This window comes from Ambystoma mexicanum, chromosome 6q, assembly GCF_040938575.1.
Source record: "Ambystoma mexicanum isolate Mex_15411 chromosome 6q, UKY_AmexF1_1, whole genome shotgun sequence".
Classification (NCBI taxonomy): Eukaryota; Metazoa; Chordata; class Amphibia; order Caudata; family Ambystomatidae; genus Ambystoma; species Ambystoma mexicanum.
Window position 1 is genome coordinate 1242863503 of NC_090937.1, and position 16462 is coordinate 1242879964.

A 16462-nucleotide genomic window follows, 5' to 3' on the forward strand; every position below is an offset into this window, starting at 1 on the left:
TCCCCTCCCCGCCAGTTGCACACCATCACTGCCCCCCTGGCAACCCTTGCACTCAGGGGCTGTTTCTGTATCCCTGAAGCCCCCTACCAGCACTTGGCACCTGATGTATGCACTTACTCTTGCACTTTCCACCAGTTGGCTGCACTCTTTATTTATTGTTTTTATTTATCTGCACTGCCTCCTCCGCTCTCTCCTCCGCACTGTCCCAACCCCCTCCCCTGCACTTGCGCAATCTCAATATCACTTGGACTAGTACGATCGGTGCCTCTGTCTTCCCTCTGTTCCCCCTCCCTTGCCTCGTCGAGCCTTGAAATACTTGTATAGGTGCGTCATAAATGCCATATCACATCATTTTATATCATATCATATAACAACGTGGCCGAACTCTTCAAAATCTGCAAGGAGCTGGCCAATCCTGCTGCAGTCTCTACCTCTCCTGTTCCCTCCCAGGCCCTCCGCACAGCCTTGGCTTCTCATTTCATCACTAAATCTCAGGACATCCTGTCCACCCTCTCTTCCTCTACCTCGTCCTCCTCCTCCACTCCTGGCCTTCCTGCGGCTGTCCCTCCTCCTCCTTTCTCCTCCTTTTCCTTTTTTACCCCAGATGATGTTTCTAGACAAGTCTGACCTATTATATGATATGATATTATATGCTATGATAGGTTATTTATAACGTGCTTAATGCCGAGAGGTTTCTAAGCGTGGACCTGGGGATTGTAAGGATATTTGGCATGTTACAGCACAGAGTACAGTACTACTGCACAAGTAGCATTTTTTTTTTTGCAGCACCACCACAAGGGTGCGGTGCATTGCTATATGGGTTAGCAGATTAACAAGGAAAGACAGGCTATTCAGTCAAAAAAACGATTTTAATATATAAGATGCAAAGCTATTTTTACAGTTAAAAGCACACGTGTTCATTTAAAAATGCACACTATTTTTCACCTGAAATGCCTATATTGCTAGAGACACATTTGAAAATTAACAGCTAACATATTAACAATTAACCTGACTAATAAAACCTTATTTTAATATAACCCACTAATAAAATGTGTTCTCTACTGCAGAATTAGGCATACTTTGAAAACCATTTAAATGAGTGTGCAGATTTTTCTCTTCTCTGCCTGATTATCCGTGTTGTTGTGCACAGTAACGGCAGGAAGGAGGAAGTCAGATTTGCAACAATTGCAAATGTATAAGCGAAGCTATTGTTGAAAAGTAGGAGGATGAGAGATGATGGATTTCATTGGAACACGTCATAAAGAGGGCTGAGAGGAAAGTTTTAGTGGGCAGTAGCAGGGAAAAAGACAGGCAGACATCTTTCTGCACTACTGGGGAGAAGACCTGGCTGTGGGGGTGTCCTGCTGCAGTCGAGACTGGGGAAAGCTGAAAGAATTACCTTTCCACTGGCAGAGGCAGTCCTATCTGAAAAAGCTGAGAATTCCAGGCAATGACCCCGGCTTGAGAAGGCAAGCGTTCCTTTTTATTGGAGTTACGCCAAGAGAGCCACATTCACAGAGAGAAGAATCTGAACAGATAAGGTAATTACCTAACTGGGGGAGCTGTGTGTGTGCACGAAAGTATGCAGTCAGTTTAGAAAAATGAAAGTCCCGTGCGTGTCTTTATCAAGTGCTAATGTTGCAATTTAAGTTCTGTTCTCCGCCACTATAATTGCAGTGTGTCATTGAAAATGCTTTGATTGTTCCCTTTTATTGCTGTAAAAAATGAGATCATGCCTAAATGTAAATTTTATAATACAGAAAATATTTGAAAACAGACGGGTGGTTTATTTTCTATTTACCATTACAATGCCAATGATGTGGGGAGATTTTTAAACAGTGCAATGGTCATTTTAAGACAGATGTGTGTATGTCAGAATCAGTATGAATAATTGTGAATGACTGTAGTATAACTTGTTGGAGGTACATGAGCCAACGGGAAGAGAGACTCTCTGAACATAGCTCCCTACCGTATATAAGGTAGTGGAAATTACCACAAGACTACCACATATAGCTCTCTGTCGTAAATAAGTCAGTGAGTTTGCCCATGGTGGCGCACCAACACTATCCCTGGAAATTGTGGTTTCCCTAGAATGCAGGTCTGAGGTCTCTCTAGTGATCACACGAAAAATCTAAGCGAAGATAAGGGATTCTGGACATTGGGGCCACAAATAAAACAAGGGAATTATGCTCACCAAAATACCACCAACCACGTATACCAAATATGCAGGTCTGGGTGCTGAAATAATGCATGTCCATTGTATTATTGTTGCACATGGCCAAATCTGAATACAAAGAGTGATTATTGCTAAGTTATTTCTCGGCGGTAATAAAATACCGTCAGGCCCCAAATCTCCACAAAATACCCTACATATTTATGGTGCGTTGCAGGCCGGGAAAGTGATCATAGAGTACCTACTGGGCGTGGCAAGCGTGTCTCACACTGCCATTTGCACATTAAAGGGAACCCATTTTATAATAGCAGTGTGCCACTAAAAACGAATTTCAGAATGTCACAAAGGGAAACCACATTCTCAGATCTAGTGCAATATTTAGAGGCAAAGTTATTTGCACATGGGAATTGGTCTTCGAACAGTACCTTAGAATGGAGTAACCGCATTCAGGGTGAGGTGCAGAAAGAAAAACTAGACAATATTTTTGCAGAAGGCAGCATAATTCAGGTCTGCCTTACGAGATTATTGAATGCAGCCGATAAAAGTGCAGAGAAAGACTGTTTAATACGTCTATGCGGCAAAATATGGTTTATTTTAAACAAGTCACTGCGAATGCAAGAGAATGATACTCAGCTAATTAACAGGTTAAAGACTGAAATAGATGGGGCAAGTAAAAATCAGGAAATGTTGAGAGCAGAATTGGATGTATGCCAAAAAGACATGCAATTAAAATGCAGAGACTTTGATACTCAGTTATCCAAAAGCAAGAAACAATTTGAAGATAGTGAGCAAGAATTGACACACTTAAAAGCCTTAGTGGATCACATTAGGCAGGATAAAGATGAGGTTGTTTCAGAAATGCAGATTTTACAAAAAGAACATTGTGAAAAAGAAGGTGATCTCCAGAGTGTAGAACAAGAAATGATTAAAATGATTCAAGAAAGAGACAAAAGAAATAAAGAGTTCAATGAATGCCAAATTCAAATGTGTGACATGCAGGAGGCAATTAATAAAATGAGTGATGAAAATAATTATTTGCATGATGAAGCCAACAGACTCCTTAAAAAGTGTAAGGACTTAGAACAGCAAATGTGCATTCCCAGGTCACAGGAGAGGCGGCAGGGTACCACATTCAATGGAGTGGAGGTGAATTCTAGCTCTGCCCAAAGAGCTAGTGCCCCAGTGACTGGGCCGGTGACTGAACTTGGTTGCAGCGCCCTTGGGGGATTTGATACTCCCATTGGGGGCAGCCACCAATCTCATACACCTGAAAACAGGATTGAATCACAAAATAGTGCAATTCCATGCATTGCAACAAGTAGCCCCATAAAAATAATGAAATCCATTAAGGCCCTGATCAAACCATTTAAAAAGGGAGGTGAATGCTGCATTGAGGATCACTTAGAAGCGGTGCATGACATTTTTAAAGCGCTCCAGATACCTAAGGAACAGTACAGACAATATTTTCATTTAACTTTAGATGCCCCGACGGCCAGCATCATAAGGGGATTAAATGAACAGCAGAATATGACATGGCTGGAGTTTGAAAAAGAAATTAGGCGTCATTTTTCTCCTTTTCAGTCATTGCAAGAGGCAAAGAAAGTTGCGTACACTATTACTGCTGGACCTAATACATCACCTCGCCAATTTTTACAAGACTTAAAAAGAGCATTCTCTCGCTTTGATGTATCTTTTGACTCAAATTCCAATGAGTTTAAAACCGCATACTTCTATGGGCTACAGAAAGACATCATATCCCAATTGGTCCGTGAATTTGACCGTGACAAGTCCCTTGAATGGATTGTACATCAAAGCACCAAGCTATATGAGGTACTCTATTGTCAGGGTAGAGAAAGTGATAAAATGAAAGATACTAGGCCTAAATCTAAAGAACCCTCAGCCACAGTAATGGAAATCAGGTCAGCCAAAATGTCCCTTGAGTCTGCTCAAAGCCAAGGTAAAAATAATGTGACACCTGAACAAAGGGGTAATCAACAAAGATCGCCATTGCCTGTACCAATGTTCCAATCACATGATCCTAGTAATAGAGAGAGCTACATCAGCCCTAGATATTTAGGAGATAGACCCCGGGTAAGATACCGGTCTGATATGGCAGGTATGAACAATAACCAGAGACAAAATCAAGATCAAAGAAATGATGGTCCCTACCAGTCATTGGGGACACAGAGCAGATTTGATCCCAGCACCATGATATATGGTAATCAGGATAGGCCCCGATATGTGGATCGATTTACTGATAATGGAAATCAATATAGGGGCCAGTACCCACAATCTGAGAGACAGGACATGAGGCAAAACGTGAACTACAGTCCACGCCAGTACAATGATTCCCCACCAGGGGACTATAATCAAAGGATGGGTGCAAACCGCTCCCCTCCACAAATGAATCAAGAATTCAGAAACCATCCCAACCGGTATCAATCACCTGAGAGGTATCAGAATAGATCCAATCAGGGGGAAAACAACCAATATCGACCTAGGCCACAGAAAGAGGATCCTAGAGAGGTGGAAAGGTTCCAATGCCTTGAGGCCCAAGTGAAAATGTTAGCTGAGCAAATAGGAAAGCTCTATACAGCGCAAAAACAACCTTCCAAAGAGGGGGCTGATGGCCATAGCAATGACCGGGGGGCTTCCGAAAAGTGACTAAGTACTCATGATAACTGCAGTGCCAAAATGACAGATTGCTCTGATATAACTTTGCATAACGACTCTGAGATGACTAATGGATTAAAAATGAAAGTACCAGTAAATGAAATTGTGACAGAAAGTGCAAATACTTCTAAAAAAGAGGTACGGTTTAACTTAGAGCTAAATAAAACAGTAAAGATTTGCACAAATGAAAAAGAAACATTAGGAATTCCAAAAGAACAAAGGGACAGATTTAAGAAAAATGACTCATGCATGGGGAATACCAGTGAACAGGGAGTAAGTGGGGATGCCATAGCTCCTTCCCTGGGCAAGCAAAACAATTACCAAACACAGACAGAAAAAGGAAATACTCACAAGGAGGGTACAAGTCAATCACCTGAAAAATTCTTTGAGCCACATATTTTTGAAGAGGCTGAAAGGGCTGGTATTACACTAAATGATCACAAATGCACAGAATTAAAAAATGACAAATTGCTGAATGATGTTGTGACACATGTTCAGTTGGAAGGTTGTAATGTGGTCTCTGATGTTACCCAGATGGATGGGCGAACGGTGGCCACACTCCAAAAAACCTCTGAACATGGAGAAATGAATAAAATATCTCGCACAGAAATGGGTAAAAAGGAGGGAAAAATGTCTTTTCATTTACCAATGTGCTTAGCCAAAAGTGAAAAAGGCCTGAGAAAGGTGAGCCCTGAAATCAGTAAGAATTCACATTTCTTATGTGTATTAGAGGAAGTTGAGGACAGATATTATGCACCCATCACTGTAGAAGAAAAATGCCACACCTTTGCTATGATTGACACTGGCGCACAGGCCACAATTATGTCCAAGGAGCTGGTAAAGAGTATCAATGAAGGGAGGCCTCCACAGAGTCAGATCACAGTGAAGGCAAATCAAGGCCCAGTGCATAACTTTAATGGGGAGGAGGTGCCCATCATAGGTGTAACTGAGGTTGACATAAAAATAGGAAAGCACAGAATGAAACAAGAGGTATTGATCACATCTATTTGTGAAATTCCATTTCTGATGGGGACAGATTGCCTGAAAAGATTGTCTCCTCTCATAGATGGGGTGAATGGAGTGCTGTGGTCCTTAACCAAAAAACCATTGAGGCCTAAGAAACTAAAATCACAAAACAGCAATATAAAAGAATGTCACACCGTTGCCAAAACAAAGGATGCTGTGGAGGTATATCTACAGAATAGCTGCATACCTAGTGTCACTGTTATATTAAGGTGTCAAGACAAAGATCAGAGCGACAATGAAAAACTACCTGTACAAATATACTTGGACCCAAGGAAAGATTGGCAGACTGCCATAGACGAACACACATTACGTTTCTATTTAAAAGAGAATACATGCAAACAGAATATTGTTCCTAAAACAGATTCAGAAAAACACATTACCACTCTGGCAGAGATACACATGGAAGATGAGCAACCATGGGTTCACGCTGGTATAAATGATTATCTTAAAACAATAAAAGCCACTTTAGCGCTTGAACATGAAAGGAGTTTCATTAATGAGAAATTGTTGCAAAAAATTATGGAGAGGGAAGAAATCCCGAAATTTAGGATTAAAAACCAATATGTTTCTGGGTTGGACAGTCCAAACTTTGAAAACCGAATTACAGGCAGATGCATGCTTAAAATTAGCATTGGGCAGAAAGCAATTTACCATAATGTATGGATAGTGAGTGGAGCACAAAATGAATTTTACATGGGCAATGACATCATGCACAGAATGTGTATGGTGTTAGATTTCCTTAATCAAAAAATATGGTCGCGCCTAGGTGGGCCGGCGCCTGAATTTGAAGACAAAAGAAGGGCTTATCATTGTGCACAACTAGTTCCTTATGCAGTCGAATTACAGATGAGGAAAAATACTATTATTCCTGCATTTACAAAACAGTTTGCAATAACACTGAAATGCAAAAATGGACAGCAGATGAAAGGCTCTGATGCATTTGTATGCCTGAATGAATCCATAAAACAGCAAGGCCTGGATTATGAATACATTCCATTGGTAGACATTGGTGAGGGATCTGTAAAAATCATGGTGAATAATAAAGGTTGTCAGGATATTCATTTAGAGGAAAACTCCCCATTAGGAATGGCCATACAAAAATCACATTATACGGCAGATTTAAATAACATGGTGATTGGGAATATTCCTGAAAAATATGTAGATGCCAAGGGCGAGTTGCCAGAACACCTGGACTCTCAGCCCAAAGGAATGTTTAAAATTCATTCTGTGTATCCTTATGATTCAAATGAGACAGTGTGCTGCCATCAAGAGGATTGCATAATATTTAATTTAAATGAAAATGAAACAGGAAATCAGCCCATTGAAGTGGAAGCTGATATGCCAAAATATTTGAAAGTGGCAGCTCTACAAAAAGACACAGCCACACAGTTAGAGGAAAGCGCTGAGATTCCTTTACCAGAAGAGTTTCCAGAATTTTCCAGAATGGTAGAAGAGCAGATCTCCTTAGCGGATGCATGTAACAGCGATGAGGATCGACGCACTCTGAGGGAAATATTTATGGAGTTCAAGGATGTATTTGCAAAAGATGCTTATGATTGTGGTTTAACTGATTTACATGTGGCCACACTACCAGAAGGTTGTAGCAGAAATCCAGTGTTTGTACGCCAGTATAGACTACCGCTGGCATGTTTAGAATCATTGGCAGAGATTATTAAAAATTTGGAATCACGGGGAATAATTAGGCCCATTCATAGCACATCCAATACGCCTATTTTAGGTGTGTTAAAGCCAAATGGTCAATGGCGGCTGTGTGCAGACTTAAGAGAGTTAAATAAAAGAGTACCAGTATCTAGATGGCCACTACCATTCATTGATCAGGGCCTAGCTCAGATACATGGTTCAAATGTATTTACCACGTTAGATCTCACATCTGGATATTGGTGTGTGCCATTGGCAGAGGAGATACAACACCTATTTTCCTTTACATTTGACAGGACTCAATATGCCTGGCTTAGAGCTCCGTTCGGGTACATCAATAGTGGGAGTGAATTTGGCATATTTTTGAGAAAGGCCATGCCGGATGCAGCGGAAAGAGGGACAATAGTTTATGTGGATGATGTCTTGATAAAAAATGAAAACCTTAAAAGCCATTTTGATGAAATAAGACATGTGCTTGGCCAATTGCAGAAAGCAGGCGCCAAAGTATCTTTGCAAAAAGCACAATGGTGCAAGAAAAAAGTGAACTTTCTAGGGCATGAAGTGACTGAACATGGGCTAAATCCACAAAGGAAGAAAATAGAGGCCATACAAAGATTAAAAGATCCTAAAAATGTGAAAGGAGTAAAAAGTTTATTAGGGATGACAGGCTATAACAGAAAGTTCATTGAGAATTATGCAGAAATCACTCAACCATTGACTAAACTGCTTAAACTAAATACTCCCTGGAGATGGGAAAGAGAGCAATCTGATGCAGTGGCTAGATTGAAGGAATGTCTTGTAAAGGCACCATGTTTAGCATACCCCATAAAGGATAGGGATTTCTTTATAGAAATAGGCTTTTCTGAACATTGTATGTCAGCAGTGTTATCACAAAAACACGATTTGAATCACAAAACCATTGCATATGCAAGTAAGGCATTTTCCCAAGTTGAAATGAAATTTAATGAATGTGAGAAGGCCCTATTAACCACTGTGTGGGCGCTACAACATTTTCGCCCCATTGTTCAGGGAGAAAAGGTGATTATTGAAACAAATCATCAACCTTTGCAATTTTTAGAAAGTAAAAGAATTAGATCAGGCAATCTAGCGCAATCCAGAATCACTTCATGGACGCTGGCATTACAAGGTTTTCCCGTAGAAGTAAGATATGGACAAAATAAAAAGAGCCCAATTGCTCAAGGGTTAGCTGACTTACATGACTGTGCAGCTGAACAAATAACAAATGAAATGGATGTGGAAGCTAGTTTACAGGAATTTGAACAATCACCACACAAAGCTTTTGATGAAAAAACATGCAAGGATTTGCCAACTGTATACGTGGATGGTTGTGCTTTTCACATTGAAAATGACAGTAATAAACAATTAGTGGCAGGAATAGGAAATGTCTGGTTGAAATGTGAAGGCGTTCCTAGTATAGGGATGAGGATTGGAGATAGGAGCAGTCAGGTGGCGGAATTGGCAGCCATCTATAAAGCAATTGCTACTGCAGTTGATAAAAAGTTCAGTGAAATTGTCCTGGTGACTGATTCTGACTATGCACGGAATAGCTTTGTGGAGTATTTGCCTGGTTGGAAAGCAAGAGGCATGGTTACATACAACAAAAAGCCACTTAAACATGGAAAAATGATACAAGCCATAGACAAATTGGTGTCAGAAAATAATTTAACAATATACTGGAGAAAAATTCGTGGGCATTTAAAAACACCAGGAGAGGATAAGGAGGGAAATGATAAGGCAGACCATCTGGCTAAGATTGGGGCTGTGATGGGAGAATTGCTACCTATTGATTATTTAATGGGTGAAATACAAATTGATGCAGTCACACGGTCTAAAGCACCAAAGGAGGTAGATCAACCGGTGGTGCAGTGGAGTCATGACACGCCAGACCAAGATTTGATTGAGGCACAAAAGAATGATCAAATTTTGGGAATCTATTATAATCATTTGATGGATCCTGAACAAAATCCTTTAACAGAAAATGATTGTATGGGAAAAGAAGAGTTGAGGGTGTTATTAAAGAACAAAACACGAATTAGATTACAGGATGGACTCATGATTAGAGAGTCCATAACAGGGCAAATACAGTGGGTAGTACCCCTTTCATTCAGAGGACTAATGCTACACCATGCACATGATGCCATAACTGCAGGCCATAGAGGTTCACAAAAGACATTAGAAATACTAAAAGATTATGCTTACTGGCCACATATGTCCCAAGATGTGGAATTATATACTAGAGGATGTCTAGTATGCGCCCAATTTAAACCTGCTTCACCAATGCATAGAGCACCATTGATGAAAAGAGGCCTAACTCTCCCATGGTCAGATTTGCAAATAGACTATGTAGGTCCTTTAAAAAGGTCGAGCAGGGGACACCGCTATATTTTGAGTGTGGTATGTTTGATGTCAAAATGGATTGAGTGCATTCCCGCACCAGATTGTAGTGCGCAAACAGCAGCCACATTGCTGGTGAACCATGTGTTCTCAAGGTTTGGGTTGCCACAAAGAATTGAGTCAGACAGAGGAAGTCATTTCACAAGTACTCTAATGAGTAAGGTATGGCAAATACTAGGTGTGAAAAGGAAACTACATATCGCATATCGGGCGGCGTCTTCAGGTACAGTTGAAAGAAGCAATAGGTCTGTTGTGGACATTTTAAAGAAATTTGTGGCAGAAGCAGGTTCCAGCTGGGATTTGCGTTTACCATTGGTTTTGATGGCAATCAGGTCGACTCCTGCCAAAGCAACAGGTGTTAGCCCCCATGAGGTCTTAACAGGTAGGAAAATGGTGTTACCACAACACCTACTATACAGAACACATGAGCAAACTCTAGTGAGTGCATCCACAGTTCATGAATATATTGATGAAATGAGGAGGCATTTGCAACATGCATTTGCTTTTGTGCAGAGAAATCTGGAAAGAGCTGCTGACAGTGCTAAGTCATATTATGACAAAAAGACATCAGTAAAGGAATACAATGTAGGGGATCAGGTGTACAAGTTTCATTTTGGGAAAAGTAAACAGAAAAATTCTAAATTTCTGGCAGCCTGGCAGGGGCCATTCCGAATTATAGATAAAGTCTCTCCTGTAGTGTATAAAATTTTGAAAAATGAAGGTGAAACAGCAATAGAGCAGTTTGTCCATGTAAATCAAATCAAACCATGCCATCCCAGACATGAGATCAGGCAGCTTGAGCATGTGGAAACGGATAGAGTCCCTTGAGAAAATAAATGGGTGTAATCAGGAGGCAGTGACAAAGAAGTTAAAAAAAAAAAAAAAAGTTGATTGTTATGATGGCACATAAACACTGTAATATATGTGAAAATATATAATATAAATAAATAAATAAATAAATATATAATATAAATAAATAAATAAATAAATGCACATATAACGGAAGCTCGTGGTTGGTGTACAGAGAGAAAGTGTATTAAATATTGAATGCTGTTTTATATGTGTTTGTTTTCTTTTAACTTGTGTTTAATTTCAGAAAAAAAAAAAAAAAAAAAAAGAAGTATTTTTACCAAGCATGTTTTATTTTTGGCAAAAAGGTGGAAATTAGTATTGTGCTATGTACTTAATCTGTTTATTTTCTATTTTGATTTAGACAATTAACATTATTTGGTCGGAGGTTCCGGGATCAGAGGCCACGGGAGACGATGGAGTACTGGAGACCGCGAGGACGGATTCCGGGAAAGCCCCAAAGAGGGGTGAAGACCAAGGCTACAAAGCGATCAGCATTGAAGATGATACCGATGACATGTTTAACAATAGTGATATTTGGAGGGATCTTCAAGAATTCAGAAGCACAGGTTGTCATTGAACCTGGACCAGCATCTGGTATCGCGGTAGAAGAAGCACCAGGATTCATCATGAGTGATAGAAGGATGATTTTCCAAAATATCTACATACCATTGGATCCTGAGATTTTGATTGAAAAACATTTGAACAATACCGGAATTAAGATTGAACAGACTAAAGAGTGGCTGGAAATAAGAAAAGAGGACGCTAAGCAGTCAATAAGAGATATATTAATGCAATTGGAAAAAACATTCGTGAATTCAGCAGACATTAAGAAGAAGAGAGGAAAGAGAGGTGCGGTGATGCTCGCGATATCAATGGTAATGTCTATAATTGGGGCAATAATAGGTACTACAATATCAACAGCCAATTCTATTTCGGTAGGAACACTGAGTACTAAAGCACAACAACTGAGTATTGACCTAGAAATAATACAAAAGACATTAGATGGAATTAGAGGGGGACTGGATGAACAAGTAAGATTCATAAATGAAACTGCAATCATTCTAAATGAACAAGCGGATGTGATGCAACGGGCGACTAAAATAATACTTAAGCATGACAGAACTTTAAATGAAATATTGAACATAATGAGTCCTGTTGATAGACTATTAACGAATTATATGAGAGAAGTTCAAACTGCAGTTTCACAATTGATTCAAGGACATATTCCCTTGTATTTTGTTTCGCAGGATATCATTCGGCAAATGATAGAAAGATTGACCAGGAGGGAAATTGACCTTATACAGATAAGAATTGCATTCGAAATGGGGAATGCAATGCCGTTATATGTGGACTTGGAAAGACTAGAGATCGGATTTTTGCTATGCATCCCATTTGTAGCCCCTGAACTTATTTATCAAACGAAGTGGGTACACAACGTGGGATTTTGGCAAGAGGACAAATTCATTAAGATTAAGACTCCAGAAGTGGTGGCATTTCAGTCATGGGAACCTGAAGTTTATTTAATACCAAACCTGGAAACATGTGTAACATTTAAAGAACAAAATTATATGTGTCCAGGTAAACCGTTTGTTCCTGATGCCACAGATGCTATTTGTGGATTGAAATCTGACCCAAGTATATCAGAGGGATGTGAAGTGATTATTAGTAATATGGGGAGTGAAGAAATGGCACAGGCTAAGATGGTCAGAGGTAAATGGTTGGTCAGTACCTGTTTAAAGAACATGACGGTAGTACATTTAAACCATGGAACATACGTGGTTAAACAGGTAAAATATAATGTTTTTTATTTACAGGTTCCAAAGGATGCAATTGTGTCAATTGGGGGATTAACATTGTTCCATGTAACAAATGATGTTTGGGAAAGCCAAGTGGAAAATATCGATTTTTTTCAAAGGGATACTTTTCCAATAGATCCAGATGTGGAATATTTATTGAATCACAAAGAAAGACATGTTATGAAAATGAATTTGCGAAAAAACAATATTACAATTAGTAATCTGGGCATAATAGAAGTGGAAAGATTTAATTGGGGAACCTGGGGGGAACGCTCAATAGTGGGTTTGGCTATCTTGGTGCTAATCATGGGTGGATGGTTGATTGTGCTATCAGTAAAAATGAAAATGTTACTGATTTTACTGACTACGTCAGGAAGAGAAAGATATCCCAATACACATGCATTTTAAGAGAAAAAGAAAGAACAAGTTGTTTTTAGAGATTGGCTTGGATTATAGCCAAGTTCTAAAAAACAAAAGGAGGGTATATGTAAGGATATTTGGCATGTTACAGCACAGAGTACAGTACTACTGCACAAGTAGCATTTTTTTTTTTGCAGCACCACCACAAGGGTGCGGTGCATTGCTATATGGGTTAGCAGATTAACAAGGAAAGACAGGCTATTCAGTCAAAAAAACGATTTTAATATATAAGATGCAAAGCTATTTTTACAGTTAAAAGCACACGTGTTCATTTAAAAATGCACACTATTTTTCACCTGAAATGCCTATATTGCTAGAGACACATTTGAAAATTAACAGCTAACATATTAACAATTAACCTGACTAATAAAACCTTATTTTAATATAACCCACTAATAAAATGTGTTCTCTACTGCAGAATTAGGCATACTTTGAAAACCATTTAAATGAGTGTGCAGATTTTTCTCTTCTCTGCCTGATTATCCGTGTTGTTGTGCACAGTAACGGCAGGAAGGAGGAAGTCAGATTTGCAACAATTGCAAATGTATAAGCGAAGCTATTGTTGAAAAGTAGGAGGATGAGAGATGATGGATTTCATTGGAACACGTCATAAAGAGGGCTGAGAGGAAAGTTTTAGTGGGCAGTAGCAGGGAAAAAGACAGGCAGACATCTTTCTGCACTACTGGGGAGAAGACCTGGCTGTGGGGGTGTCCTGCTGCAGTCGAGACTGGGGAAAGCTGAAAGAATTACCTTTCCACTGGCAGAGGCAGTCCTATCTGAAAAAGCTGAGAATTCCAGGCAATGACCCCGGCTTGAGAAGGCAAGCGTTCCTTTTTATTGGAGTTACGCCAAGAGAGCCACATTCACAGAGAGAAGAATCTGAACAGATAAGGTAATTACCTAACTGGGGGAGCTGTGTGTGTGCACGAAAGTATGCAGTCAGTTTAGAAAAATGAAAGTCCCGTGCGTGTCTTTATCAAGTGCTAATGTTGCAATTTAAGTTCTGTTCTCCGCCACTATAATTGCAGTGTGTCATTGAAAATGCTTTGATTGTTCCCTTTTATTGCTGTAAAAAATGAGATCATGCCTAAATGTAAATTTTATAATACAGAAAATATTTGAAAACAGACGGGTGGTTTATTTTCTATTTACCATTACAATGCCAATGATGTGGGGAGATTTTTAAACAGTGCAATGGTCATTTTAAGACAGATGTGTGTATGTCAGAATCAGTATGAATAATTGTGAATGACTGTAGTATAACTTGTTGGAGGTACATGAGCCAACGGGAAGAGAGACTCTCTGAACATAGCTCCCTACCGTATATAAGGTAGTGGAAATTACCACAAGACTACCACATATAGCTCTCTGTCGTAAATAAGTCAGTGAGTTTGCCCATGGTGGCGCACCAACACTATCCCTGGAAATTGTGGTTTCCCTAGAATGCAGGTCTGAGGTCTCTCTAGTGATCACACGAAAAATCTAAGCGAAGATAAGGGATTCTGGACATTGGGGCCACAAATAAAACAAGGGAATTATGCTCACCAAAATACCACCAACCACGTATACCAAATATGCAGGTCTGGGTGCTGAAATAATGCATGTCCATTGTATTATTGTTGCACATGGCCAAATCTGAATACAAAGAGTGATTATTGCTAAGTTATTTCTCGGCGGTAATAAAATACCGTCAGGCCCCAAATCTCCACAAAATACCCTACAGGATCGAACCTTTGTTGCTGAGTGTCGTCTTGCTTCCAAGGCTAACACGTTGCCGCTGAGCTATCCTCCCGAGACTATCAAATCCTTATCAAAGCAGGTTCTCTCCTGCTCATCCAGAACCATCAAGGACCACATTGACACCCTTGCTCCAGCCTTGGCCGATTTCTGCAATCACTCCTTTGCCATGGGACCTTTCCCCTCCCTCCATAAGCACTCCCTTGAGCACCGCCTTCTAAAGAAGCCTTCTGCTGACCCTTCTTCTACAGCTAACTATCACCCGATCACCATCACTCCTTTCCTGAGCAAACACTTGGAAAAGTCGGCCATCTCCCAGATGAATCTGTTGGTTGTCTCCACGACCATCAGTCTGGCTTCAGAGCTACCAGAAGCACAGCAAGCATGAGATGTGAGTATGATGAAGAATGAGAGTGAATGAATGGTGGGAGACTGTATAAGTGAGCTGAAAAATAATCTTTTATTGAACAGAGTTTGTGGTATTAATTTTGTAAATTGATGTTTGTAAATCAATCTTTCTTTTAAAAGAATTTATTGCAATAAAAGTTCAATTTGTTTTTTGTACTTGAAGACATTTTTTATTGAAATTTATGAAGAGATAAACTAGATGTGAGATGCCATCCCCCTCCCCCACTGGTCCATGTATATGCAACCCTACAGTCCCTGCTCTCTTCACTTATGAGCAACTTGCTGGCTGCACGTGTTGAGTTACCTGCCCTTCTCCCCTCCCCCTGCACCTCACGGCAAAAATTTCCCATTCCATCTCCCCACACTTGCGCGATCTGAATGACACAAGGCCTCGTAAAATTGTTGTTTTGTCCTCCCTCTATTTCCCCCTCCTTGTCTTGTCATGCCTAGAAACACATGTGTACAGGCGTTTTATAAATGCCATATCATATTATATAAATGCAATATCATACCCCTGTGGTCTCCCTTGCTTCCCCTAAGAAAACAACGAAAACAAATTTTGTTTTCTTTTTTTAATTTAGGGCCATGGGATGTAGCCAGTGCCATGTGTCTCTTTGTTTCTGGGGTGGCTAGCTTTCTTGTTCAGGCCTCTTAAAACAGGGAGTTCCACAAGTGTAACACTTTGAGCAGTGACCCTAAATAAGAAAGAATAGGAATAACAAACAATTTGCCTTTCTGGAATTCTATTCAATAATTGCTAGACTAATTAAAGGTTTATTTCAGGCACACTTCAGAAGGTGAGTAACTAATTTAGTCTGTTCTTAAACACCTCAGCTCAGTCTTTCATCCTTCTGAGGTCGATAAATGAGTACCAAAACAGGTTGGGTGATATTGTATGTATATTTGTTTTATATAAAGCGCTTAAGCATAAGTGCTATATAGTAACACATCATTTGGCCTTGGATGTCTGCTTGAATCCACAGCAATTTGGTAATATGGGCCTATACACACCGATATTAACTAAACATACGGTGATCCATTATTGTATGAAATGTAGATCACATTATAGTCATATTTATAGTGATATCTTAACCATATTTTTCATAGTGTTCTTAGGAACAATGCTATGTGATGCCACTCCCTGTTTTGTCAAGGGGTGAATGGTTGTGCTCCATCACTTCCCGTGATGTCATTTCGGGGTGGGGTCAAAGGACATCACTTTCTGTGATTTCATCAGAGGTGAAGGGTGGTGTGATGTCACTTCCACTAATCCAGACATTTTGGTGAAATGAAGTCCCTGATG

The 16462-nt window shown here is 39.8% G+C and overlaps 1 protein-coding gene across 1 annotated transcript; it reads left to right on the forward strand.

Annotated features, from left to right (window-relative positions):
* Positions 1-776: 776 nt before the first annotated feature.
* LOC138516592 (uncharacterized) lies at positions 777-14139 on the forward strand. Its single transcript, XM_069631844.1, has 2 exons — positions 777-1541; positions 11160-14139. Exon 2 carries the CDS (start codon positions 11212-11214, stop codon positions 13000-13002), a length of 1791 nt encoding a protein of 596 aa, XP_069487945.1. The 5' UTR covers positions 777-1541; positions 11160-11211; the 3' UTR covers positions 13003-14139.
* Positions 14140-16462: the final 2323 nt, after the last annotated feature.

Bases quoted from the DNA above. Each gene is read 5' to 3' on its own strand.
- LOC138516592 (XM_069631844.1), top strand. From the start codon at position 11,212: ATGGAGTACTGGAGACCGCGAGGACGGATTCCGGGAAAGCCCCAAAGA.